The 27,638-nt window shown below is 49.6% G+C and overlaps 1 protein-coding gene across 1 annotated transcript in view; it reads left to right on the forward strand.

Moving 5' to 3' along the window:
• Positions 1-14,822, forward strand: part of SYT12 (synaptotagmin 12) — a 56,707-nt gene extending 41,885 nt beyond the window's left edge. The window contains exons 5-8 of the mRNA XM_084629847.1: positions 3,941-4,156; positions 5,636-5,756; positions 7,257-7,390; positions 10,858-14,822. Of these exons, the coding sequence (XP_084485973.1) occupies positions 3,941-4,156; positions 5,636-5,756; positions 7,257-7,390; positions 10,858-11,031 (645 nt within the window). The 3' untranslated portion in view covers positions 11,032-14,822. The remainder of the gene's footprint in view (positions 1-3,940; positions 4,157-5,635; positions 5,757-7,256; positions 7,391-10,857) is intronic.
• Positions 14,823-27,638: the final 12,816 nt, after the last annotated feature.

The following is a 27,638-nucleotide window of genomic DNA, read 5'->3' on the forward strand; positions in this document are numbered from 1 at the left end:
CTTCTGAGTACCCACAACCCACCCGGATTTCAGCGGAAGATGCTCAGCACCTCACAAGATGATGTCCTAGTAGGTCAGCAAACTCTCTTCCACTCTGTTCTCTGGCTGGTTGGGGGCAGCTAGCACGGTGCATACCGTGGTGTCACATGGAGAGGGAACCAGCAACGAGGGGAGGGATCCAACAGACTCCTTCCCTCCCCCCACCCCAGAGGCCCCACTGCTTGGGGTGGGGGGGGTCACTTGTTAATACCACAGCTGGTGGCGTTCTCTGACTGCCCTTCCCAGGGTTCCTTTAAGCCTCAGTGTCTCTAGAGATTCCACATAACACACACACGCAGGCAGGGAGGGAGAAGGCTGGTGCAGAGCCTGCCTGTGCTCCTTACACCGCATTCCCCCCTGCCTCATTTCAGGAGTTGTGTAACAGTGATAGCTCAGCAATCCCTAACCTTCCCTGTGTCAGCAGCTCTCCCCTGGAGTGCTTCCTTCAGCCCTATTTTGAAATTTCTGCACTGATGTGGGGACAGCTATTGCTATGGAACAGGCTGGTGATTTTGCTCTCTCCCTGTGGAATCATAGTATGCTTATACATGAGGAATTTAGGGACAACTTAGTGCTCATTAATGTAACAAACTCCCTGCAGCCGCATGTCACAGAAGAAAAAAGCTATGTCCCAAGAGTCTCAGCCATGTCCTCTTCCCCCTAAGGCAGTGGTTCTCAACCAGGGGTACACATACCCTTGGGGGTACGCAGAGGTCTTCCAAGGGGTACATCAACTCATCTAGATATTTGTCTACTTTTACAACAGGCTACATAAAAAGCACTAGCGAAGTCTGTACAAACTAAGACTTCATATAATGACTTGGTTGTACTGCTCTATGTACTATACGCTGAAATGTAAGTATAGTGTTTATATTCCAGTTGACTTATTTTATAATTCTATGGTAAAAATGAGAAAGGAAGCAATTGTTCAGTACTAGTGTGCTGTGACACTTTTTAATTTTTATGTCTGATTTTGTAAGTAAGTTGTTTTTAAGTGAGGTGAAACTTGGGGGTTCGCAAGACAAATCTGAAAGGGGTAGAGTGGTCTGGAAAAGTTGAGAGCCACTGCCCTAATGTACCTTGATTTGCTTATTTAGCTGTGTCATAACCATAAGGGTAGCCTAAAATTCCTCCTTACCTGCAAGGGGTTAAGAAGCTCAAGTAACCTGGTTGGCACCTGCCCAAAGGAACCAAAGGGAACAAAAGATACTTTCAAATGGGGTGAGGGGGCAGAAGAGGGGGCAGAGAGGTTTTGTTTTGGGTTCTTTGTTTGTGTTCGTTCGCTCTTAGGACTAAGAGGGACCGGACATCAATCCATGTCCTCCAAACCATTCTGAATCAGTCTCTCATATTATAGAAATTGTAAGTACAGCCAGGCAAGGCGTGTCAGTTTATCTTTGTTTTCTCAACTTGTGAGTTTTCCCTTTGCTGGAGGGAGGTTTATCCCTGTTTTGTTGTAACTTTGAAACTAAGGCTAGAGGGGGTTCCTCTGTGCTCTTTGAATTTTCTGATACTCTGTAAGGTTAACTACCAGCCTAAGTTTACAGAGGTGATTCTTTTACCTTTTTCTCTTTAAATAAAATCCTTCTTTTTAAGAACCTGACTGATTTTTCCATTGTTCTAAGACCCAGGGATTTGGGTCTGTACTCCCTTTGTAACCAGTTGGTGAGGATATATGCTCAAGCCTTCCTCAGGAAAGGGGGTGTAGGCTTGGGGGAATAGGACTCCAAGTGGTCCTTTCCCTGATTGTATGTTAAATCACTTGGTGGCGGCAGCGATCTCAAGGCAAGAAAGAAATCTGTGCCTTGTGGAATTTTTAACCTAAGCTGGTAAGAATAAGCTTAGGGGGTCTTTCATGCGGGTCCCCACATCTGGACCCCAGAGTTCAGAGTGGGGAAGGAACCCTGACAAGCTGCCTTACAAGTCCAGCTCAGTTTTTTCATAGAAATGTAGGGCTGGAAGGGATCTCAAGAGGTCATCTAGTCCAGCCCCCTGTGCTGAGGAGGGACCAAGTAAACCTAGACCATCCCTGACAGGTGTTTGGAAATTTTTAAGAACAGGTTAGACAATGACAGGGATTCCACAAGCTCCCTCACTAACCTGTTCCAGTACATAACTATCCTTATAGTTAGAAAGCTTTTTCTAATATCTAACCTAAATCTCCCTTACTGCACATTAAGCCCATTACTTCTTGTCCTACCTTCAGCAGACATGGACAACAATTGATCACCAGTCTCTTTATAACAGGCCTTAATTTATTTGAAGACTGTTACCGGGTTCTCCCCTCAGCCTTCTCTTCTCAGGGCTACATGCTCAGGTTTTTTAACCTTTCCTCATAGATCACATTTTCTAAATCTTTTATCATTTTTGTTGCTCTCCTCTGGATCCTTTCCAATTTGTTCACATCTCTCTCAAAGTGTAGTGTCCAAAACTGGACACAGTACTCCAGCTGAGGTCTGACCAGTGCCGAGTAGAGCAGGACAATTCCATCCTGTGTCTTACATACAACACTCCTGTTAATACACCCCAGAATGATATTAGTCTTTTTTGCAACTGCGTCACGCTCTTGACTCATAATCAATTTGTGAGTCACCATAACTCCGACATCCTTTTCTGCAGGTCTGTCATCTGGCCAGTTATTCCCCATTTTGTAGCTGTGCGTTTGATTTTTCCTTCCTAAGTGTAGTACTTTGCACTTGTCTTTATTGGCTTTCATCTTGTCGATTTCAGACCAATTCTCCAATTTATCAAGATTATTTTGAATTCTAATCCTGCCCTCTGAAGTGCTAGCAACCCCTCCTTCAGCGTGGTGTCATCTGCACATTTTATAAGCATGCTCTTCACTCCATTGTCCAAGTCATTAATGAAAACGTTGAATAGTACTGGCTCCAGAATAGACCCATGTGTGACCCCACGAGATACATCCTCCCAGTTTGACTGCAATGCATTGAGAACTACTCTTTGAATATGGTTTTCCAGCCAGTCGTGCAAATTTATAGTAATTTCATCTAGACCACATTTCTCCAGATAAATCGTGTCTGTGGCTTTCCCCCTATCCCCTAGGCCAGTAACCCATCAAAGAAGGAAACTAGTTTGGCTTGGCATGATTTATTCTTGACAAATCCATGTTGGTTATTACTTATCACCCTATTGTCCTCTAGGTGTGTACAAATTGACTCTTCAATAATTAGTTCCAGAATCTTCCCAAGTAACAAAATTCGACTGGTTGGTCTATAATTCCCTGAATCCTTTTTGTTCCCCTTTTTAAAGACAGGTACTATGTTTGCCCTTCATCCGTCTTCCATCTGGAGCAAGGAGCCATCCTTTAGGTGCAGTAACTTGCTTTGATTCTGCACCTCCCACAAGGACTTTCCTACCTTTTGTAGCCCCTTTTATCGAAGCACTTTACACACAGGAACTTCCTAAACCTCATGGCTCCCTGTGAAGTAGGGCACAGATATGTCTGGTGTCACCAATGGCATTGTAATCACATAACTAGCATGTTGTGGGGGGATAGCTGTGAGGCTGGCAGAACAAGCATCAGTGGACAGCCCTTTTGTAAATTTTGCCCTGACTTTCTGCCAACAGCAAGGAGAACCTTGGTTCTTAAGGTCTTGTGTGGGCAGATCCTCCCACTCAGTAAACTGCATGAAGCTCTATCTGTCTCTACCCTGGAAGCAAAAAGGGTTGGGTCAATCCCGGTGGGATTTGAACCTGTGGTTCCGGCCACTTAGAGATCTTCTAAACTGCTAACTTACTGCCTTTGAAGGGAATCTTTTTCAGAGCTTTCCAGGTGGTCTCAGCGGCTCTTTAAAGGAAAACACCCTCCCCTAAGTAACTCCCCATAGTAGCACGTTCGTCTCCTGCAGCCATAGCTTCGAACCTTCCTTTCTCTCGGCAGATTCAAAGGAGTGCCTTTTCTGTCTTCTTTGATGAGAAGTTTTCCATCCCCTTGGACCCGTCTGTGCTGGAGGAAAACAGCTTAAGATTTTCTGTCTTTGGCATTGATGAGGACGAGAGGAACATCAGCACCGGGGTAGCAGAGCTGAAGCTGTTGGACTTGGATCTGGCCAGCCGCCCATTCAGTGCTTGGCTCTATCTGCAGGACATGAACAAGGTGAGCTCTTGTCATCTGCATGCTGGGGTGCCAGCTGGGCTCCCTGAAAATGAGTTAGTGGGGCATGAAAGATAAGCGCTGGGTCGGCCACAGGCAGTGCTGGGTCTGATTACCTCCCCAGCGGGAGCCGTCCAGTGCATGAAGTGTGAGGGAATTTCATCTTTACTGCTGGGTTTGGAACCAGAGCTGATGCTGAAGCACAGTGGGGGAAACGGGATACGATGTCACCCCAGATCTGGTCAGCCTGTGCAGTGGCATGGCACTGGCCAACATTTCCTGCTGTGGAGTGAGGTGAACCCGGCCCCTTGCCCCCATTATGCACCTCACCAATTGTGTAATGATCCACCTGGGAGGAGCAATTCCCTCCTCCCTGCAGGCCATCAGCTGGCACCCCGAAGCATGCACATCCTTCTCTCAGCTTGCAGAGCTCAGATGGCTGTTCTGGCTATTTGGAGCCAGAGCACCAAAGCTGAGGTCCAGAACCAAATTTTCCAAGTGTTCAGGTGTTTGATTCTGCTGTTGGCTCAGGCCCAGCTCAATTCATTAAGAGTCCTTGACTTCTTAAAAGCAGTGAAAATATTTGTCTCATTGACCTCCACAGGCTGAAATAGTGTTTCCCCTTCTGCGTCTAGATTCACTGGCAGACCCTCAGCTGGTGTGGCTCAGCATTTACACCAGTGAGAATCCAGCCCTCTGCCTTTTGGTTTAATCAATGAGACCCCTGTTTCTCCCAGTATGGGGCAAGGTAGCAAGGAGAATGGGGGGAAGTGATCAGGGTTTCCCTCTGCTTCTGCTACCATTGATGACAGTTGGATGTCACACATGAAGATGACACCTATCTTTCTGAGGTACTTATGTGGACCTCCGCACTGTATTATCTGAGCCCCTCATAACCTTCCATGTAGTTATGCATGCCACACCCCTGTGAGGTAGAGAAGTGATATTTTCCCCATCTGCAAGAATTGTGACACAGAGACTAAGACCTTGTCTACACTTACAGCTTAGGTCGACATACCTAAGGCTCTCAGGGAGGTGAAAAGTCCACCCCCTTGAGCACTGTAGCTCTGCCATCCTAAGTCCCCAGTGTAGGTCGATAGAAGACTGCTTCTGTCAACCTAGCTACTGTCACTTGGGAGGTAAAGTTACTACAGCTTTTCCTCATTGTCACGCACATCTACACTGGGGGCTACAGTGACCCAGCCATCCCATAGCATGGACAAACCCTCTGTGAGTTTCCCATGGTCACACAGGCAGTTTGGAGCAGAGCAGAGAATTGAACCCAGGTCTCCTGAGTCCCAGTGCTGGCCTCTAACCACTAGGCCAGCCTCTGTAGGCTATAACTACTCTGCCTAGTTTCTGCCCTCATTGAGGGAACAACTTTCCCTGCCAGAGAGTTACTTCTCCTTCCCCTCTTGTCTGTGAATGAGTCATTTCTGCCGATGTTTGCTGTTGGGTGACGGTGCCTTACGTGCCCTACAGGCAGTTGACTCGGTGGGAGAGATCCTGCTGTCTCTTAGTTACCTACCCACAGCGGAGCGGCTGACGGTCGTTGTGGTTAAAGCCAAAAACCTTGTGTGGACCAACAGCAAAATGACAGCAGGTGAGTGCGAGGCCGTGAACGAGCAGCTCCCGCCAGAGGCCAGCTCCGTGCAGCTCCGCCCTGCCTGCGGCTTCCCCTACTAGAACTGCTGCCCAGGGTGCATCTCCGCTGCGTTAGTGCGGGAAGTGCTGCCGTGAGTCCAGGCACTTCACGCCTGTTAAATCAGGTGTAGCTCTGGGGAGCTCAGACGAGAAGCCCAGAACTTGAGCTCCAAAACCTCAGGCCTCTTGCCCTTGAGCCAAGGAGAGCCTGTAGAGCTGCTAGCGATGGCAGTTTGTAGTATGATAGTCCCGAATAGAGACAGGGCCCCATTGCACTAGCCACTGCACTTAATCTCTGTACTGCTCAGCCACTAGGAGGCAGCATTGCTCACAGGCCCTGTTTTTCTGTTGCCTCATTATAGTCACCGAGGGTCCCGTAGTTAAATAGGAAGGGCCTGTTCTGCCACTGGTGAATGGGGAGTTTATTCAAGTCACCCCTAGGCATATTAACAGGTTACATTGTGTATTATTGCGGTAGTGCCTGGTAGCCCCAGTCACAGACCAGGATCCCCCTGTGCAAGGTGCTGTACAACCACAGAGCAAACAGATGGTCCCTGTCCCAAAGAGCTAATGCAGAGCTAACTTGTGGGGGGGGGTCACGTTCTTCCCCCCCACCCCCCCGATATCTGTCTTTCATTTAGCAACAGCTTCTAATCAGAGATTTTCAAAATGTGGGGTGTCCCACCTAGGGATGAACATTCAGGGAGGCGAGCAGCGATGCCAGCCCTGCACGATAGGGCTCCACCCCCTGACTCACCTCAGCCAGGAGCCCCCCTTGTCAGCTTATCCCAAGTCCGGCAACCCCACGCTTCGAGAGCTGGGCTCCATCCTTGTTAGTAGTGGCCAACGCTGTCACCTGCTCTGTGGCGCCTCGTGCCCCTCGCTCCAGCCCCTGCCCACCTCACCGGGAGAGGGGCAGCACCTCCAGGCAGGGGCCAGCAGCACCTGCACTGAAATGCCACCCACTGGCCCGGGGCAGGCTTTTGCAATGTCAACCCTTTCCTAAGCTCGGTCGTGGTTTCTCCGCTTGAGGCAGCGTGTGGTCCGTGCTAGGGTGGGGTTCAGGATGCAGCGCGCTAGCTGCTGCAGGGCTGGCTGGGAGCAGGGGGCCACGGGGCACAAAGGTGGGGGGAGAGAGAGGGGCTCGCCAAGGGTGCCAGAGAGAGGGGGCAGGGCAAATAGGCAGGAACATGTCGTTCCTCCCTGTTCCCTCCCATGCCCCTCAGTCACTCCCTCCCCCCACCCTGCAGAGGGAAGGCATGGAGAAGTCATGTGTTCCCCCATAAACCTTTAAATTGTGGGCCCCCCCATCACCAGTTACACGTCATCTCTGAGCTACTGTGCGTATACCCCTTTTCCCTGAGGTCCAGTGCTCCCTGCTCTCACTCAGCATTGTCTCTGCTTATGGGTGGAGGACAGTTGGCGAATGATGATCCTTTGCTTCCCATTGTCCAAACAGATCCTTTCGTCAAAGTGTACTTGCTTCAGGACGGGAGGAAGATCAGCAAGAAGAAGACAGCTGTGAAGAGAGACGAGACAAATCCGGTGTTTAACGAGGCCATGATTTTCTCAGTGCCCGCAATTGTCCTACAGGTGAGAACTTCCCAGTCAAGGGCAGACTGAAGAGTTATGACTTTTTTTTTTTTTTAAGCCAGAAAACTTTATATCGTTCATGAGATCCACCCCAACCTGCCTCTTGGGTCTACCCAACAGGGTGCATTCAAGACTGCACCTTCCCTCCTCCCCCACATCAAGGAAATGACAGTACACCAGGGCCTGGGTATGTAACTAGAACTGCAGACTGAGCTGTAAATCTTCACTCCTCCTTAGCCTGACAATTACAGCTTTTCTGAAATCTCCTGGAGTTTGACTGCTGCTTATATCAGGGAAGAGATTCGGGCAGTGAGTTCCCTGGTGCAAATCAGAGACATTAAAATTAAATCCTGCAGCTGAAACAGGAGGGCCGATGGCTGAGATCTAACCAGGATCACTGCACGGCATGGAAGCAGAGTAATTTCATTTAGCAAGTCAGAGGCTCTGGAGTTAGTGGCTAATAAATGTGTCTGAAGGAGACACCTTCAAAGGGCAGATAATAAGGTGGAAGGTTTCTTCAGTGGCATGGAAACAAGAAAGAGCCTATTAAGGGATGGTTGCCATAACAACATCTCCAGGGGTCTCCTCCTGTTCCTCCCACCGTGAGGGTGATAGCACTGAGATCAGGGAGAACTGGACAAAGAGAAGGGAAATGAATGTGTCAGTGATAACAGCTAGAGTGGCACTGAGTGAAAGCTAGATCTGTAGAGTATCAATCTGCAGGTGCGGATGAAACACACTTGAGCCTTTTCAAAGCAGCCAGGAGAGGAAATCTCAGAAAATCACCTTCAATAAGTCCAAGGACTCAGGAGACAGGAAGGGTGGATTAGTGGTTAGGGGGCTAGGCTTCTGCTCAGGAAATCCAGGTGCAGTTCCTTGCTCCGCCACAGACTTTCTATGTGACCTTGGGCAAGTCGCTTAGTCTCGCTGTGCAATCTCAGTGCCCCATCTGTAAAATGGCAATAATAGCACTTCTCACCACCCAGTGGTGCTGTAAGGTTAAGTACATGAAAGATTGGGAGGTACTGCAGTGATGGGGCTATACAAGTACCTAAGATGGATGGGTAGAGATGCAGTCCCTGGGAAGAAGCAAACCTGGGACTGGAGCTCTGTGTAGGGAAGGGAATGCAGGGAAATTGCCCTCTGCTTAGTCTGACGTCCATCCATGTAAACAATTCCAGCCTGTAACAAGGGAATTTGTGGTTGAACATTTAGGAGAGATGGGCTTTTTGAATGAACGTAGGCCATGCCAAACAAACAGAATAGCTGGGTCTATAGCTTACTGACTGAGGGGGCAATTGTCTTCAGTGGGCCACAGCTCTGGAGCAAAGGCAGCAGGCGGAAGCCTTGGCAAGCAAAGGGAATGCCGCGTCTCTGAGTGTCATGCCCGTGAAACATCAGGGACCTGGCTAAATACCAAGGCATGAATCAGAAATGTGCTGATTAGAACTGGATGGAAATCTCCCACCAAAACGGTTTTTCATTGGAAAATGCTTTTTTCAACCGAAGTGGAAGTTCTCATGAAAAACTTACATTTTGATATAAAGGTTTTGTTTATTGACCTTCCCCCCCCACCCCAACATTTCCAGTGCAGGAGGAACCCACTTGCTCCCACTTTTTCCTCCCCTTTTTTTCCCCAAGGGGTAAAAGACTTTTAAAAAAGTGAAAGCAAGTTATATTTTTCCTACCAAAATGACGTGTTGTTTAAAACTTCACAACCAGGGGAAAATAAAACCCAATTAACAGAAAGTTTCAAGCAAAATGAAAGATGCTTCTTCTTTTTAAATGTTCGTATAATACACACCATCGTTTTCTGACCCGCTCTGTCTAGTGCTGATGGACAGAGCCTAACTTTGCATGGTAAGTAGAGATAGGCCCAAGCCATACACCATAGGTCCAGATCTAAACTGCTCCAGAACTCAATATCCAGGCTGTTTCATTAACACACATCTCTAACGACAAGGCTTTCAAAGAGAGGAACTGCTGGGGCCATTTCTAGGGCCCCCGTTAAAGTCAACGAGCGCTGAGGATGCTCAGCACCTCCCAGCGGGATCGGGCTCCTTGTGGGTGAAAGTCTCTCAGCTGTAACCTGAAGGGTGCTGAGTGCCTGCTACCCTGTGTGACATCAGCCGGCGTGATGCACTATGAGCTGGTCCTTGGCTGCTCTTAGGGTTTGGCCGGGTTGAAAAGCAGTCGTAGCTCTAGAGGAGGATTTCTACAAAGGGGAATTTAATAGACAGCCAGCACTGACAGATATCATTCAGCTGGAACTCTCTTCCACCCAGCCCCCGACATGAACAGAACTGCACTGGCTTCGTGCTGGAGCTCCCTAAGTAGGAAGCAGAAGAGCTGGGCTTGCTGTTTCCATCTTGAGTTTAAGGGGAGGATCATTTCTCTCCAAGCCCCACTCAGCAAGGGACTCTGTGGGAAGAATCCTGTTGACTTCAGGTCCCCTGTATGTTCCCGGCAGCTGGCTGGGGTGTGAGAGAACGGGCCGTGCACTTGTCTCTGCAATTCATTTGTAATCAGTGACTGTTTTGGAAGTAGCATGGGACATAATGAAAAGCAGGGCTGGGTCGCTAAACTAACCAGAGTAATCTCCACTTTGCATGCACGCTCACACGGAGCCGGTTGCGTTGCTCAGCTCATGCGAGAAAGGGGCTGCTGTGTACTTGGTACACAAGGCAAATATTCCTTGGGCTGAGGTCTGAGTTACACTCTCCAGTGCTAATTATTCATAATGCTGACCCCTTAGGCATTAACCAAAGCTATCCTAGCCGCTAGTATTAAAGTGGGCTTTCACTCTGCAACGGCTCTGTGTATACATGGTTCCCAGTCCCACAGCAGATCAGCTTCCTCTGTGTGTCCAGACTCTGATCTGCTGACTTGAGTGGCAACAATAAGGCTTATGGCTTTTTACACAGAGCCAGCACTCCCATGGGAGATTATTCCACCTTGTGTGTTGTTGGCAGGATTATTTACTGTATTCCAGAGACAAGGTGGGGGAGGTAATATTCTTTATTGGACCAACTTCTATTGGTGAGAGAGACAAGCTTTCGAGCTTACACAGAGCCCTTCTTCAGGTCTGGGCTGAAGTGGGAAGTGAGCGTGAGTCTAATTGATGGCACAGACATACTCCCCTAGAATCCAATAGACTTTTCTACCAGTTTGGCCCCTTAAGTCTCATAAGAACCTACTCTCAGGAGATTTTGGAGACTCTGTGCTTTCAGGGATACCTCAAGGACCACTTCACTCATGATACTTGACCCTTGCCTTTCACTGCCATCGGGCACCAAATTGTGCTTAGATTGCAGTAGGCTTTTTGGGGCAGGGACTCTATTTTTGTTCTGTGTTTGTACAGTGCCTCGCACAATAAGTCCTGTGACAGGGGCTCCGCGGCGCTACCTCAGTACAAATACATAAATAAGTGCAATGGGACATTGGTAATGTTTCCTGTGCCCCTCCAGGATCTGTCTCTCCGGGTGACGGTGGCAGAGTGTTGTGAAGATGGGAGAGCTGAAAACATTGGCCATGTCATCATTGGCCCATCGGCCAGCGGCATGGGCATCACGCACTGGAACCAGATGTTGGCAACCTTAAGGAAGCCGGTGTCCATGTGGCACCCAGTTCTACGAAACTAAGGGCAAAGTTACACTCTGCGGGTATCTTGCATGGTGCCTAGACTTCCCATAAGCAAATATTCTTGGCAAATGGACAGTGGTACGTGAGACATAAACTGTTTTTTTCAAATGTTCTTCACAAGTTCCATTTAGTAAGAAGGAGCAGCAGGGGAAGTCACTGAATCAGATCTTTGAGGAAGCTTCAGTGGACTAAAACCTGAGAGAAGAAGCAACTCGTGTGATTATGCGCAGAAGTAGTTTCCGGGCAAACACTTCCTTCCTAGCACTTCCTTTCCAGTGACACCGGCTGGGGAGTCCCATTGTCCCTAATTGTGATTTTATTTTCCAGTGAATGTTACACAGTAGAGCATGGTCTGTTCACTGGCTTAAGGGGGTTAGGGGTAAATTTGTGATCTCGTACCCACGGTGGGCTTAGCCCCACTGATTGTCAACACAGTGCCTGGGGGGAGTTTAGCCACATGGATTTTCATCTACATGATGGCCAGGCTGGCATTTAACCACTGGGTGTTTTCAGTGCAGGGTCCAAAGAGAAATTTATGGTTTTAATACAGTGCTGCCCTGATAATAGTGCCCTCTCCAAAAGGGGTCCTTTGGTTCCTCCTCTGGATGGCTCCCCATTAAAAACTTGAGTTCAGGCAGAGTGAGCAGCTTAATAAATAGTGGGTGCTTATCTTCCCCGTCCGATTACTGGACATTCTGAGCTAAACTGAGCAGAGGGAATACAAATGCTGACATTTTTAATAAAGGAGAAGCCTTTTTTAAAAAAGAGAGCTATTTCCCAGTGCATAATATGAACGTAAAGGAGAGTTCCTTTAGGAAGAACTCATACTGCACTTTACCATTTCAATGAAACCAGCCTTTTCCACAGCCCATTCTCTCAAAGGCTCGATTCTGCAGTCAGTAGAAGTTGAGGGCTCTCAGCACCTTGGATGCTTGGATTTTGGGGGCCTCCATGTTTGAGGTTGGCTGAAATTCTTCAAATTTCAATTAAAATGTCATCAAAATCTGACGGGGGAAAAATGGGGATGGTGGTGGAATTTGATAACATTGGTGACTCCTGTTTTTTTGACCAACTGTGGAACAGGGTGAAATGTTTTGAATTTCAAATGCCAACCAGAAAAGTGGGGAAAGTGTCTACTCACAAAACAGCTGATTTCTTTTCTCCCCCTCCTGTTTTCCAGCCAATTTTAGAGCCCAATTTGAGACACATTGGTGCCAATTTCCAGAGCTCCTGAGGTTCTGCGGACCTTCAGCTGGGATTGTGGGTGTTCAGCACCTCTGGAAGCCAGGCCCACAGGGTCTCGTACTGGGCACCCAACAGGATAGGCCTCAGTGTTTACTCAGTTGCCACTTAAAGATCAAGTTGCGATCAAGTTTAGCACGTGCCAGCTAATCCCAGCCTCAACTCAGCCACACTTCCTAGTCAAAATAAACCCAGTGTTTCCCGCTATCACCATTGTGTCGTAAATCTCGTGATTGTTGGTGTTTTCTGTAAAGCCCCAGCTCTTGGAATCATGTTGCTAACCTCACTTAAAACAAAAACAACAAACAATGAAGTGTCTAGCCCTCGTGATATTGGAGAAAAGCTTGAAAACACGAGCACTCAGGGCTCAAACGCCACAAGCAAATGTAAAGAGCCCCAATTTTTTTTATTTGTATAAAATGTCATGGTATTTCAGCCAATCTCGTGACTTTTGGGGTGGGCGCTTGATTCTCAGTGTTGAATGTAGGGACTGGCGAAAGTTCGGTCTCTTTGGGGACAATGGGTGTTTGTTTCAGGGCAGTGTGAAAACTGAGGGAGACTCTTCAGAAGAACCAGCTGCCGCTGAAAGCTGTGAAGGAGGAATGCAACCCCATTGCAGGAGACGTTTCCTGCCATCTTTGAACTTGGAAAAGCCGTCAAGAACCAAACTGTGTTGCTCATTGAGGCCTAAGGGGGTCTGAAATCAGTGCTCTGTTGTGATGGGCTTTCCAGGAAACAAAGGAAGAGATTACTTAACAGAGGGGAAATAAAACCAGTCAGATGTTTAATTCTACCTCTGTCCAACCAAATGGCATGGGGTGAGGGGGGTGTTGGCTTCACCATCTGGGCAGAGCCATCAAAAGCAGGCACAGCTGAATGCGGCCAGGGATGGTTTCTTTAAAGCAGTTGTGGTCAGGCTGCACCCTGTACTCTGCTGGGAAGGGACACCCAAGCTAGTAGAAGGAGAGGTGAGCAAAGAAATGGCGTGTAGTTTCTTTGCTGCCTTGAAGACTTGTAGTCAGTGAGGATTCAGACAAGAGCGGGTGGGGGGCTCTCAGACTGCAGCTCTGCTGGGTGCTGCCATGTCTTGGTAGGTATGAAGCTTTAGCAGGGCTCCCCCTGCTTCAGAATGCATGGTTAGCCTCTGGGGCTGGAGCATGCTCATTGCTTATGGGAGGGGAGACCCAAATATCGGTGGGCTCTGGGGAACCCCCATTTCCCCTCATCTTACCTGTGTAGGAGCAAGGCAACTTATGGACCCTACTGAAATGCCCTGCAGGGTTCCCGGGTTCTATTGCAGCAGCATCTACTTGCTTGAGGGCAAGCCCAAGCTTCCTGGGCACACGGTGCCATTGGGCAGCAGGCACTGGGCGAGAGCATGCTGCATACCCAGTGCCACTTCCCCAGCAGGGGGGCTTCCCCTTTGCTAGAGAAACGTGCTTGTTTTCAGTGTGAATCACCCTTGTCAAATGCCTCAATCAAACGGTGAGGCAGTCTGTCAGTCCAACAATTGCAGCTTTGGGAACATGAGACTAACTAACTTTTCAGCTCCAGCAGCTTCCCACATCGCTAGTCACAAGGCATGTGGGGAGGGGAGTCCTGTTCCTTAGCACTGGGTTCTGGGCTTGGCCAAGTGTCAAACTCCTCCCTCCTGCTCGCAAATGTTCTTCACAAATGGTTAGGATAAAATTGACGTTGGCTTTGAACTTTGTTGGCTATCTGGGCCTGATTGAAGGCCGACTTCAGTGGGCTTTGGCTCAGGTGTAATATTCCCCCTGTCTTGATTCAGACAAAGGTTAGAAGCCTTTTTATTTACACGACCTAGTGTCCCAGTTGTAGCTCCCTTTATGATGGAAGCAGAGCAAGGATGGTCTTATGATTAAGGTTCTGGCCCAAGACACAGAAGAAGGGGCTTTAACCCTGGCTCTGATACAGGCGTATACATGGTACTGGGCTATCGCTCAGACTGCACCATTACTGGATGTCTTTTTAAGAGCTATGCTGGAGTCCAACCACCAAGTTATTAATGCAGAACTCGCTGGGTGAGATTCCCTGGGCTGCATGACACAGGAGGCCAGAAAAGATGATGACAATGCTCCCTTCTGACCTTAAAATGTGTCTGTTGCAAATGTCCTTCCCGTAGCATCAGATCCCTTTGGGAGCACAAGGCCAGGGCCGAAACGCTTTTGGCTGCAGGCTGTGATAATGCTCGGCCAAAAAAGAATGAAAACGTTAATGGTATTTATGGGACCGACCAAAAAATTAAAAAAGCAACAATGGCTGTAGTTAAAATTGGTACTTTGAATGCTTAATATTCCGCTCTCTCCCCGCCCTTGTTTTGTCAGCATTCCATCATAGCAGAGTAGAGCAATATGCCAGCGGTGAGGGGGGGCGTTCTATGAAAAGTGTATCTAGCATCATGCCATAGCTGTGCTATGTATTTAAATGGTTATGTTATCACATTAAAGACCTGTCAGCCTCGGTGTATTGCACCTGCCCTTCATTCCAGCTGAAAGATAAATAAACAGCGAGGAGACTTGGCAAATGACTTCATGCAGAGTTGTTTTCTTTGGCGTTCTGGAGCTAAAAATTGACCATGATTGTTAAGTGTGCAGGGTTGTGTGAGAGGATGAACATAGGCAGGGGACCTCAGTTTATCCATCCTTAAAAGGGGGACAGTCCTTCCCATGAGGGGTTGTGAGGCCAACTTCATTAGTGTCTGTAACACACTGTGGATAAAAGGCATTGCAGATGAGCAGAGTCTTAATTGTTGTTTTCATCTTGGTTTGAATGTCCCCCTTTAAAACCATTCTGAATGTAGGATTCATCAGCATGGGAAGAACCTGTGAAATGACCACCTGACAGGAGGGACACAGAGACAACGCACTGAGCAGTGTTTCAATGACACACACTTGTTTGAGACCCCTCCCCCCCCCCCAAAAAACCCAAAAAACAACTCTTTACGTGGGCCACCAAAGAGCCACAAGTTGTTCAAGGATTTCACCTCCAAGGCAGTTACAGAGCAATGCCGAAGACGTGAACGCTCCATATCTCTCCCCAGCCACTCCCTGAGCCACCGGTGCTATTTAATGGGAATTGGAAGGCAAGGTTCCAAACCCGTGGCTGGCAACATGTGGAATTCGGGTGCGCGGGTGGGGTGACTTCCAGGTGAGAATACAAAATTAACGATCCCTATTGATTAAAAACCAGCTAGACGTGAGTTAGGAGCAAATAGAAAGGCCGCTGCGTGTCTGTTACGCTCACCTTAGTGCTGGGTGCGGAGGCAGGTGAGGCCGTGGGGGCTGTCTGGAGGCCCAAGGACCATGCCCTGCAGCCACAGAAGATGGGCCACAGTCTGATCTCCGCACGGCCTCTCTAAACTCAGAGCAATTCAGCTAGAGATAGTGGGGTGTCTCTGGATTTGCACCAGGGTTAGTGACAGCAGAATCTGTCCCAGTAAGTATAGCTGCTCTAGTCTTCCCTTGGCCTCTCAGGTCCTCCCTTGGCCTTTCCTCGGCCCATCTGGTGGGCCCTCTGTTTCCAAAGCCCTTCTTTATCTGCCTCTCTTCTTTCCTTCCCTACCCCATCCTTCTCTCTTTCCATCAGCCCCCTTTCTTCATTCTCTCTGTTCTCCATTTCCCCTTCCCTTCTTTCTTTTTATCTGTCACATATCCCCTCTCTTTCTTCTGATCCCCTCCTCCTTCCCTGCTCTCTCCCACTCAGCTACGCAGCCCGGTCTAATTAACTGGCCAGCAGCAGCACCTCTCACCGCTAATGCAAACACCCTAGGCCCTTCCCTCATTTGCTCTCTGTGGCCCTGAGGAGACTCCGCATTGCCAGGTGGGCTGGGCCCTGTACCAATATCCTTGGGAGAGTTCAGCAGCCCTGGAGCCTCCAGACACTGCAGTCAGCTGAGCCATGGCAGCATTCTGAGGGAGGGCTATAAACCCCTTCCATATAATCAGCAAATAATTTTTCCAGCTTTGCTGGTTCCTCTGCTTCTGGGAATTGTGTCCCATGGCCTCCCCCTCTCTGCCCTTAGGCTTTGGCTCGCGTGAGTCCAAAGGGTTACAATGACGTGCTGTGACAGGCAGCCATGGTACTAGCCTTCCCAAACTGGCATTGCCCTGACATACAAGCACAACAGCTGAGGAAGAGGCCACAGAAGGGACATGGGCAAATAGGGCACCAGTGAGATTTAGTCCTGCTTTCTGACTGGATGCTGAGAACAGATGGCTCAATACCGTGAGAGGCCAATGAAAGATTCAGCAGGAGCTCCGAACACATCCATGCAAATGCACACACACACATCAGATTTTGACAACCCATTAAGCAGGCACGTCTTCTGCCTCTCTGTATTTCTGTCCCCATTACTCCTGAACTGGCCTGTCTCAGCACAGACACCATCTTGTGTAAAACCTGGTCTGTAGGGAAGTAGCGTGGTCTAGTGGTTAGAGCACCAAACAGGACCTTAGGAGACCTGGTTTCTAACCCTGGCTCTGCCGCTTAGGTATTTACATGCCTGGTCACCAATGGAATTTAGCTGTTGTTCCCCCAACCCCCCAAATCACCTCACACTCTTTAATGCAGCACACAGCACCCCTGTGAGGTAGGGCCAGTGTCCCCGTTGAACAGCTGGAGAGCGGCGGTACTGAAAGGTATTTAGGTTCCCAGCTGCCTCTTCAAGCACCAGGAATGGGCTCAAAACGACTGCTTAGCTGCCACCTAACCCCATAGGAGCCTAAGTCTCCATAGTGCCTATGTTTCGGGGATGGGCATGCACACTGCCACCGAAGCACGGACACCACCTGACAGGCAATAGCTGCTCAGAGCCCTAGCATAAGCCAAAGCCCCAGCAGATACAAAGCCGGGGGGTCTCGAACCATGTGTTCGCCTGCCTACCTCGCCAATGGGGCTGGCTTTTGCAGGTGTGCTTAGCGTGCATTCTGACTACTTGTCCTCAGGTTTTTCACGAAAAACAGTTGGCCTAGCTCAAGCAGCTAACTCCAGGTTCACAGCTGAGCATCCCAACTAGTGGTAGGCATCTCCCTCTGGCCTGGCAGGCACCTAAAGGCCAGATCAACAGGTGTTAGGCACCGTAATAACGTTGAGGATACCCCACGCACATTTCCTCTGCACACCTGGCTAGGTTAGGCAGCTGGCTGGCGTCTGAGAATCCCTTCCTTAGGTACCTCCCACTAATACATTATATAGGGAGCCCGAGCACCTAATGCAGAGCGAGGCTGCTACCGGGCTGGAGGCGCTGGGCATTGCAATGCCTCAGGGCCTGTGTGAATCTAGCCCTAAGTGACTTACCCAAGGCCACACACAAAGTCTGTGGCAGAGCAGGCCCTAACCACTGACCCACCTCTCCTCCCGTGTGCGCTGCCTGACCCTGGGCAGGTCACTGCCACACCATGCCAGCTGTTTCCTCTCAGCCATTGTCAGGCTCCTCTATTTAGACTGTGAGTAACAGGCCCTGCTCTCAAAGTTTGACAGTGTGTTTGTACAGCACCTAGCACAATGGGGCCCGAAGCTCAGTTGTTACACAAATACTAATAATTACTTCAGTTGGGCCAATGCCCCGCTCAGGAGTCCAGAGGGCTCTTTCAAAGACATTGCAGCAACTGCTCTGGAAAGTGGCTGTAAGAGGCCTTCCTGGATCACTGAAAACAGACACCATAAAGTCCCTCTTAATTAAAAAGCATGGTTAATGCAAAGTTACGGTTTCCCAGCAGCAGCCTGTGTCTTTCCAGGTTGTCAAGTTCAGCCAAACTAAAATGTCAGGGGGGAAAAAAAACAGGAATTACAGAATTTAATTTACACACCCATGTAACTTTAACTCCGCCCCCCCCCCCTTCTCGGCCCCCCCAAGCTGGCAATAGCCACTGGGAATTATTCACAGGCACAGCAGCAGCATTCAGCGTGATTGTAACTGTATCGAACGGTTTTAGGGAGGAGGCAGTAGATGGGGCAAGCAGGGCGAGAGGTGTTTGAGACCTGAGGTGGGGGTTAGTTTGCGGGGTGTCACAGAGCTGTGCCATCAGGCGATGAGGGCTTGTGCCTACCCTGCGGGTGAGGAAAGTGTTGCCGGCACCCAGTGCCGAGAGGCTGAACAACAGCTGGAGTGGTTCGTTACCCGGTGTGCTACACCCAATAATCACAACGGGGTGGAGAAGCAGAAAAGTTTATTTGCAGCTGCAAAAAGGTACAGGGAGAATAAAATCTCAAATCCTGCACAACAGAGCAGGAAGTTACACAGGCTTTTATACATCCTTTTTCCCAGCATACTTATCCAATAGCAAGCTGCCCCAAGTATCCATATAGCCAGCCAATCCAGTTCCCAGCTAGTTCCCTGATTCTCTGTATCATTTGTTAAACTATACATAAAGCTGCTTTATTCAGCATTGTTCTTCCATATCTCCCCTGTTTGGCCTTGCTTAGTTTCAGGCAGTCTGACTCTGCAACATACTGTTGCAGATTCTCAGCATAACTGCTGTGTGTGCCTCCAGGCGGGGGGGCCAAGGACACTTGGGCCTAGCACGCAGAGCTGCTGCGAGTGCCTCCAGGCAGGAGGGGGGGGGGGCCCAAGGACACAGGGGCCTAGTGCGAGGGGGCTTCATCGACACTTGTGGTCTTCCATCCCCTCGAGTTACCTAGTGGCCATGCCCCAGTGTTCCCAACAACTCCCCCCTTTGAGAACACTTAACAGCCTTGGCTCTGAGTTTTCTCACTTGGGCTACTTATTTTTTTATAATATGACTTTGCATAATCACTTTGTGATAGCCCTGAAGAGAATGACTTATTAACTTTTGCAAAAGGGCCCTGACACATGATACCGCACAGCATAATACCAGTAATACAAGCAGTACAGGAAAGAGAAATTTCAATAGCAGGCTAAATAAACCACCAAGCCAAGACGACAAACCCCAGCCCGCTATTTGTGTCTTTTAAACAGTAGCTTTAGCCCGAGATCGTCACTAGATGAGGAGTCAGCAGGTTGGACGGTCCACTGTTCTGCTGACGAGGGGGCAGGTACTGCCTTCAGACGAGAGTGATGGATCCAGTTCTTGTGTCCCTCGATCTTTGCCGCTGTATGGGAGATCAGCAGGACGGTATAGGGTCCTTTCGGCTCGTCTTTCCAGGTGCGAACAAGCACAGAGTCACCGGGCTGTAAGGAGTGGACGGGAGAGTCCAAGGGGAGAGGCTGGGAATCCTTGGTATACCTGTGAAGAAACAAGAGAACAGCAGACAGGGAACACATATACTGTGACAAAAAAACCATTACCCAACTCCCATTCCCCTGACAGAACCGGGGTGCCATTCATGGGCCATGCCCTTCCAAACATAATTTCAAAGGGACTGAGCCCTAATCTACCCTTTGGGAGAACGCGGATACGGAGTAGGACGAGGGGCAAAGCATCAGGCCATCGCAGTGAGGCTTCTTGGCACACTTTTGAGAGATGCCGTTTAAGGGTCTGATTGGTCCGCTCCACTACCCCACTGGCTTGCGGTCTCCAGGGCGTATGGAGTTTCCAGGGGATCTGTAAGGCATGTGAGATGCTTTGAATGATTTTTGACGTGAAGTGTGTCCCATTGTCAGATTCCATCCACAGGGGGAGTCCAAAGCGAGGAATGAGCTCCTTAACAAACTTGAGGGCCACTGTCCTGGCAGTGCAGTTACGGCATGGGAAGGCTTCTGGCCATCCGCTGAACCGATCCACTATAACCAGGAGATATTTGAACCCTTGGGTCCGGGGAAACTCAGTAAAGTCTATTTGCCACACTTGTCCGGGGCCCGGAGTGGGTTCTAGGGCAGCTGGTGGCACAGGATGTCCCGGTCGGGGGTTATTCTTTCGGCAGACTAAGCAGTCCGCTTGTACCTGGGCAGCCAGGGGTCGGAGTCCGGAAGTGATAAAGTATTTTCCCATTAGCTGGATAAGTGCTTCCCTGCCAGCATGAGCATGCAGCACACCAAAAGCATACTTTGAATCAGTAAAAATGTTGACCCGCTTTCCTTTTGACAGTTCAAGTGCACGGGTCAGGGCTATTAGTTCGGCAAGCTGGGCAGAGGTCCCCGCAGGCAAACCTTCAGCTTCCACAGTGTCATGGAGGGTCACAACAGCATAACCCGCCCTCCTTTGCCCATTTATTACAGTACTGCTACCATTAGTGTACCACTCATAATCTGCATTTGGGAGGGGTACATCCTTTAAATCCGGACGGCTGGAGTACTGGACATCTATGATCTCTAAACAGTCATGTTTCTGTTCCTCTGTTTCTGGCAAGAGAGTGGCTGGGTTAAGGGAGGGGCAAGGCTGTAGGGTGACTTCAGAGTTCTCTAACAGCTTAGCCTGGTACCGAGCAATCCGAGCCTGGGTGAGCCAAAGCCCTCCCTTTGCATCCAATAAGGCTCGGACCATATGGGGAGTATAGATTTGCATAACCCCTCCCAATGTTAGCTTCTTGGCTTCCTCAAGCAATAGGGCAGTAGCTGCGACCGCCCGGAAACATGCCGGCCAAACCTTTGCAACCTGATTCAATTGCTTAGAAAAATAAGCCACAGGACGCTTCCATGCTCCTAACAGCTGTGTAAGCACTCCTCGGGCCACCCCCCTTCGTTCATGTGCATACAACTGAAACGGCTTAGAGAGATCTGGCAGGCCCAGAGCCGGGGCTTCCATTAATTTTCTTTTCAGGATTTTAAATGCCCTGTCAGCCTCTGGGGTCCAATAGAAGGGGTCATGATCTGCTCCTTTTACACAGTCGTACAGGGGTTTAGCCCACAGTCCAAACTCTGGGATCCATATCCTGCAAAAGCCTGCCATACCCAGAAATGCCCTGAGCCGCTTACGGTTATTTGGAGAGGAACTTGACAGATAGATTTCTTTCTTTTGCTTGAAAGCTGACGCTCCCCTTGCCTTAGCTGTAACCTGATCCCTCTCCACCTCAGACAACAGGGTTTTCAGGAGGATATTACAGTCATCTCAATTGGCTTGTGACTACTGAGGCACCCCTTAAAGACTGAAATAAACCTGCTTGGGTTTGTTGAGAATTCCCCAGCCTGTGTTTTAAAAGCTGCTAAGTCTATTGGATTGAATGGCACATGGATGTAAACTTGCATAGTGGTAGCCTGACGTTCGTCTGCCCCTGGGCAAGCCACAACCGTCTCGGTAAGCAAAGGATAGAGTCCCACCGAGGGGGCAATCTCTGTAACCCGAGGCATCCTACCCTTATACGGTGGGGGTGTGGGGGCCGAAGGGGACACCGGCTCTGCCATTACAGTGGGGGTGGGGGTCTGGGGACTAACATTAGCTGCTACCAAACCAGTCGGAGTCAGATTACAGTGCTGTAAAATATCTGGTCAAGTACATAAAGTTAGAAACAAATGCGCATACATATGTTCATTTCATTTACCCATTCACTGACAAAACAAAACTAATTGGAGGATCGTGTTGTAATTAATTGACCCTCCTGGTGGCCACCACTCCTGGTCCTCTAGTTGATATTGAGGCCAGTCAACTGTACAGAATTGTTTTAATTGGCTCTTAGTCATCGGATCCGCACCAAATACCTTTCAGTTTGCTAGAATGCACTCTAGGGGCGTACACCGTGCCCTAACCTTTGAGCTCTGTTCCTGTCCCATCTGGGGTGCCAAAAGCTGTTGCCGGCACCCAGTGCCGAGAGGCTGAACAACAGCTGGAGTGGTTCGTTACCCGGTGTGCTACACCCAATAATCACAACGGGGTGGAGAAGCAGAAAAGTTTATTTGCAGCTGCAAAAAGGTACAGGGAGAATAAAATCTCAAATCCTGCACAACAGAGCAGGAAGTTACACAGGCTTTTGTACATCCTTTTTCCCAGCATACTTATCCAATAGCAAGCTGCCCCAAGTATCCATATAGCCAGCCAATCCAGTTCCCAGCTAGTTCCCTGATTCTCTGTATCATTTGTTAAACTATACATAAAGCTGCTTTATTCAGCATTGTTCTTCCATATCTCCCCTGTTTGGCCTTGCTTAGTTTCAGGCAGTCTGACTCTGCAACATACTGTTGCAGATTCTCAGCATAACTGCTGTGTGTGCCTCCAGGCGGGGGGGCCAAGGACACTTGGGCCTAGCACGCAGAGCTGCTGCGAGTGCCTCCAGGCAGGAGGGGGGGGGCCCAAGGACACAGGGGCCTAGTGCGAGGGGGCTTCATCAACACTTGTGGTCTTCCATCCCCTCGAGTTACCTAGTGGCCATGCCCCAGTGTTCCCAACAAAAGGAAAGGGGCACATGTGTACCTGAGAAGCTCGTCCGCAGCATTTTAGTGCAAAATTGTGCGGGTTGGCTCAGCTGTCAGGCACCCGGGGGAGGTCTTGCTGCGCCACGTGGCAGTAATGAGGGGGCGACCGAAGCCGCCTGTGGGGTTACTGGTGGGTAAGGGCAAGTATAGTTTAGATGGTAGATTGTAAGTGTGTCGTGGCTGTTACATTTCACAACTGTGGTATTCTGTCAGGAGAGTAGGCTTAGGCCTGGTCCACACTACAAAGTTAGGTTGACATAAGCCACCTTGTGTCCGCTTATTTGGGCATGTGTCAATATTCCTATTTGTCGCCTGCTTGACGTAAGTGCTCCATTACGGTGCTGCAGTAACTCCCCTTTCCCAACTGGTACTGAGCCCCGGTCAACGTCATGTGTTCAACGCAATGCGAGTGTAGCCAACCCATGACCTATGTCAAGCCTAATAGTCCTCCGGCATCTGTCCCACAATGGTGGACAGTGACCGCTCTGGTCACAATTGTGAACTCCACTGCCCAGGGTCATGGAGACCGGAAGCCGTACCCTTCCCCCCACCACTTTAAAAGCTCTGGGTAGTTTTGAAATGCCTTTTCCTGGTTGCCCAGCTTGGTCAGCACACCTAGCAGCTCTCCTTTGTTGTGTGCAACGCACTGCTGCCAGGCGTGGCCAGGAGATCCAGGAGGCCAGGCACAGCTACGGAGGTATCTTAGGAACCTCAGCACCTGCAACAAGATTGCACTGAGGATGCAGGCAAAGAGGTAGGACAGGGATCAGCAGCAGTGTGGCAGGCACACCACAATGCCAGGAAGGCCAACAGTTGCTCTGGTGCCAAGCCGCAGACCTAATGCTTTTGCAATAAGCTGCATTCCATGTTTGGTGGATACCTAACCGCCACGTAGCAGGGCAGGTGGATACCTCTGAGGAGCCTGCGACACAGAAACTGACCCCCACCATGAACAGCGTGGAGGAGGAGGGTCACGTGTCCAGCTGAGCCATGAGCCAGGAATCTCTCTGAGATGCCACCACTGTCTAGCCCATCCCACCAGGATGAGCCTGAGCCAGGAGATGGAACGTCAGGTAAGTGTGCACATGCCTTCTCCCTTGCCAGGTTTGAATGAGCAGATGGTGCCTGCCCCAGCCATAGCTCAGTAGTTTGAGCATTGGCCTTCTAAACCCAGGGTTGTGAGTTCAATCCTTGAGGGGGCCATTTAGGGATCTGGGACAAAAATTGGGGATTGGCCCTGCTTTGAGCAGGAGGTTGGACTAGATGACCTCCTGAGGTCCCTTGCAACCCTGAGATTCTAGGATTCTAAGTTGGCAGGCCACAAGGAGTGACTTTTCCTTGATTTACGAGGAGAGGTGGAGAGGTACAACACGCACAGGTAAAGTTGTCATCTGCTTGTCATTTCCCTCTAGGGTGAGGTGGGATCCCAGAGCTCAGGCTCCAGCCCCAGTCTGAACAGCTACACAGCAGTTTTACAGCCCCCCAGCCTGAGCCCCGGGAAGCTGACTGGGGCGAGCCCCGGGTGTTTAATTGCTGTGTGGACATACCTGTAAGGCCTAGTGTCCCCGTAGGGAGTGCAGGCAACTCCCATTGTCACTCTGACTGCAAGAGCTGCCTGTCCTCTCTGTCAGGGACAGGCGCCCTGCTCTGAGAATCGAGGGTCTCCCACTGCCTTGCTTGTATAATTGTCCAGGTCAGCGACAGCTACAACTTCAGCTGTAGGTCTGTAACCAGCGAGATGCCCATATCGTACTCTGGAGAAGGAGCTGCCCCCCTCAACATGTATGGAGGTTTTAACACTTGCACCCGCCCCCTTGGGGGCAGAGCAGGTTCACTCTGCTGCCAATGGGCTCACAGGGCCAGATCCTCAGCTGGAGTAAATGGGAACAACTCCACAGAAGTCAGTGGCGCTGTGTCCGTTGACACCAGCTGAGGCTCCGGCCCACTACAGCCGCGGAATGAAGCCAGGGTGCCGCCATGCTAGGCGTCCCGCCCCCCAGCCAGCATAGGCTGTGATGGTAGCAGAGAGGACGAAGGAAAGCAGCGGGGTTTGGCGGGAGGGAAAGCGTTCACTGCATGGAGATGGCCGAGCACCACTGAGGACTTCTCAGCCTGGCCACAGCCAGCAGAACCTGTCCTGTGCTGAGTCAATGCAGGTGTTATACCAATAAAATAAAAACCAGCAAGGTCTTATTAAAGGGAATAAAGCAAAATGCCACATTTATTGTGAATACAGAAAGAATCATAGTAAGGAGTTAGTTATAGCTATAACATTCCATTCAATCTCATATTTATTCACATGTTCATTCACACACACACACACACACAGGTTCTGCAAGGTTATTATCATAGTTACCAGCCTTAGAGTTGCTCATGCCAAGCCACTGGCCAGGTGGCCTGGACATGAGGAGGGAGCAGGGCCTTGTCAGATGCTCATCTGATGCTCCTGGAAGTTGGTTTGCAGAATCAGACCCCAAAGTTCTCAGTTTCTAGAGTCCACTTTTATAGGAATTTATTCCTATGCCAGTCTATGGGAATTGCTTCATCATGCTGTTGCTGAATCAATCAGCAGATGGCACCTGATGGCTCCGTGCTGCCAGATGTTATCTTGTTCTTTGGTTCTCCCGTCCTTGAGGCTGTTGGGTAGATTCCAGTCTGCCCTCTGGGGGTCCTCTGGTTGTTTCCACTTGACTCCTTCTTCGGCCAATGGACACTGGATTCTTAGGCTGGCACCTCCCTGATCATTCAGTTATTATCCACACCAAGCATCCATCCACATACATCCTCTATCTCTATTTTAATCACCATTGTTAGCAAAGTGAGACAAATACAACAAAAGGGCGGGGAGTCTCTGGGTGCGGTTTCTGTTGTTACAGAGTATTGCTTTGAGTCTCTCTGTGTGTGAGTAGTTGTTGTTACAAAGTATCGCTTTGAGAACAGACTCTGTTTTAGGATGTACTAACACAATTAGCAGCTTGCAAGTTTCACACAGAGAGAGAGAAACAGTAAAAATAAGAGACCAAAAACCAAGAGACGTCTTAATTAGTAATACCCTGGAATTTAAACTATGGGGAATCAAACTCAATTGTGCTTTTAATACAGAACTTCTTTAATATGATCCAACATAACACAGGCTGAGCATTACCTGCTTCTGAGCTGAGTGTTTTACCAGCCACTTTCGCCCACCTATTTTGGGGTCACCAGCTTCCATTGCTGACTGTGCAGCAGCATCTAAGTCCCAGTGATAGGTTGGTGATATTTTAGGGTCCATCCCACTCCCTCTATTAGTCTGAAGTGACATTTCCTCCCTTCCCGTTGGCAGCCTCTGCCCAGGTGGCCATGAATAAGCAGGGACCTTGCTTTGCGCTATTTTGAGCCATGCGTGGAGCCCCCACAAGCCCAGGCCCGTGTTCAGTGAAACGTTCTTACTCAGCGCAGGGAACGCCATCCAAGTCAGCCCCCCCCCCCCTTCCCTCTGGTTGTCAGAAGCTGCTGACTGTACCCTCCCCAGCACAGCAGCTGCCAGCCAAGCTTGTAGAATACCACCCGGGGCTGTCAGCCGGCACACAGCCGCTCTCTCTCTGGCACCGGCTCCAAAATCGGATCTCGGGAGTTGAAAAAGTGACTGTAAAATGTCACTATGAGGATTTCATAGCAATTCTCCCTTAGTGACAAATTTGCTCACTGATGGGCCAGATCCTCCACAGGAGAATATCACCAGCCCTGGGCATTTGGCCTGCTTTCCTAACTGGCATTGCTGCAAACAGCCTGGGTTCCGAGACTCAAAGTGGGTTCTTTCTGCCCCTCGTCTCTGTAGTATTGGGTCTACTGTGCAAAAGGAGTAACTCACACTGTGCCGGGCTCCCTGCCATCTCTCCATGTGACAGGTTTTGTCCTAGCAAACTTCCTGCATAGCGATTTGCATGCTCAGCTTTTACTCAGAGTCACGCCCATGGAGTGTAAACTCTTCATGGCAGGCCCAGTGGGACCTGATTCTGTTCTTACTCATGCAAAGATCATTCTCCTAGCCTGCTGCTTTACTATGTTACCTCACTCTTTGACTTCCTCCACTGGCTCTCCATTCTCTATTGCATTAAACATAAGCTGCTTGTACATACTTTCAAGGCCCTTCATGGTCATATCCCACCCTACCTATCATCTCTCCTTCGCTGTTCCCTGCTGAGGCTCACCTCCACTCAGCGATGGTGGCAGCCTCCATTTCCCACTTACTACATTTTCAAAGAAGCACCTTTGTTCTTCCTCCCATGCTGTATCAATGAGCGAGGAGAAAACATAAAATAATTACTTGTAGAGTTTGCTGATGACAGAAAAATTAGTTGTGTGGTAAATGATATAAGGACAAATCAATTCTGCAAGGTGATTTGGCTCTCATGGTCAACTGGGCTCACTCGAACAACATTTTACTGCAGACATATGTAAGGTCATATGTTGAGGAATCAAGAATGTAGGTCATACTTATAGGTTGGGGGGCTATTTTGGAGCATGCTTGGGAAGTGCTCCCCATAAACATCTGCACAGCTAGCTCATCACCCTCCTCCCAAACCATCCTTTGCCAGGAGGCTCACAGATAGCTTGATAACGATTAACAGCTAGGCTGTTGGTAGGCAGAGACCACTGCCTATCATGTCTCACTGGTTCCTTGTATTCCCTCATCTGTCTGTATTCATTGCCTGGCTCTTGTTTTACACTTTGATTGTAAGTCCCTTGGAGCTGGGGGGTGGGGGAAGTGGTCACCCCATACCAGCCTCTGAAGGAGTTAAGGTGGTTAGGTGGGCCCGTTAACCACCTACGCTGCACCTGGAGAAGGAGCCAGGAGCAATGGGGACCACTTAAAGGATGATGCTTACCTGGACAAGAACGGAGGGGAGGGTGGTTGTATAAAGCCAGGTAGCCGAGGGCAGAAAAGGGCTGCAAGGGAGGAAGTCTACAGTCTCTCTCTCTGAGGCCTAGAGGACAGTGGAGAAGCCTGATAAAGGCAATGTAGGAAGCAATCCAGGGAAACAGCAGCAAGTGGGAGGGCAGGGCAACCTTTAGCTGGTGGTTGTAGGGTCCCTGGGC

The sequence above is a fragment of the Lepidochelys olivacea genome (genome assembly GCF_965140295.1).
Source record: "Lepidochelys olivacea isolate rLepOli2 genome assembly, chromosome: 6".
Classification (NCBI taxonomy): domain Eukaryota; kingdom Metazoa; phylum Chordata; order Testudines; family Cheloniidae; genus Lepidochelys; species Lepidochelys olivacea.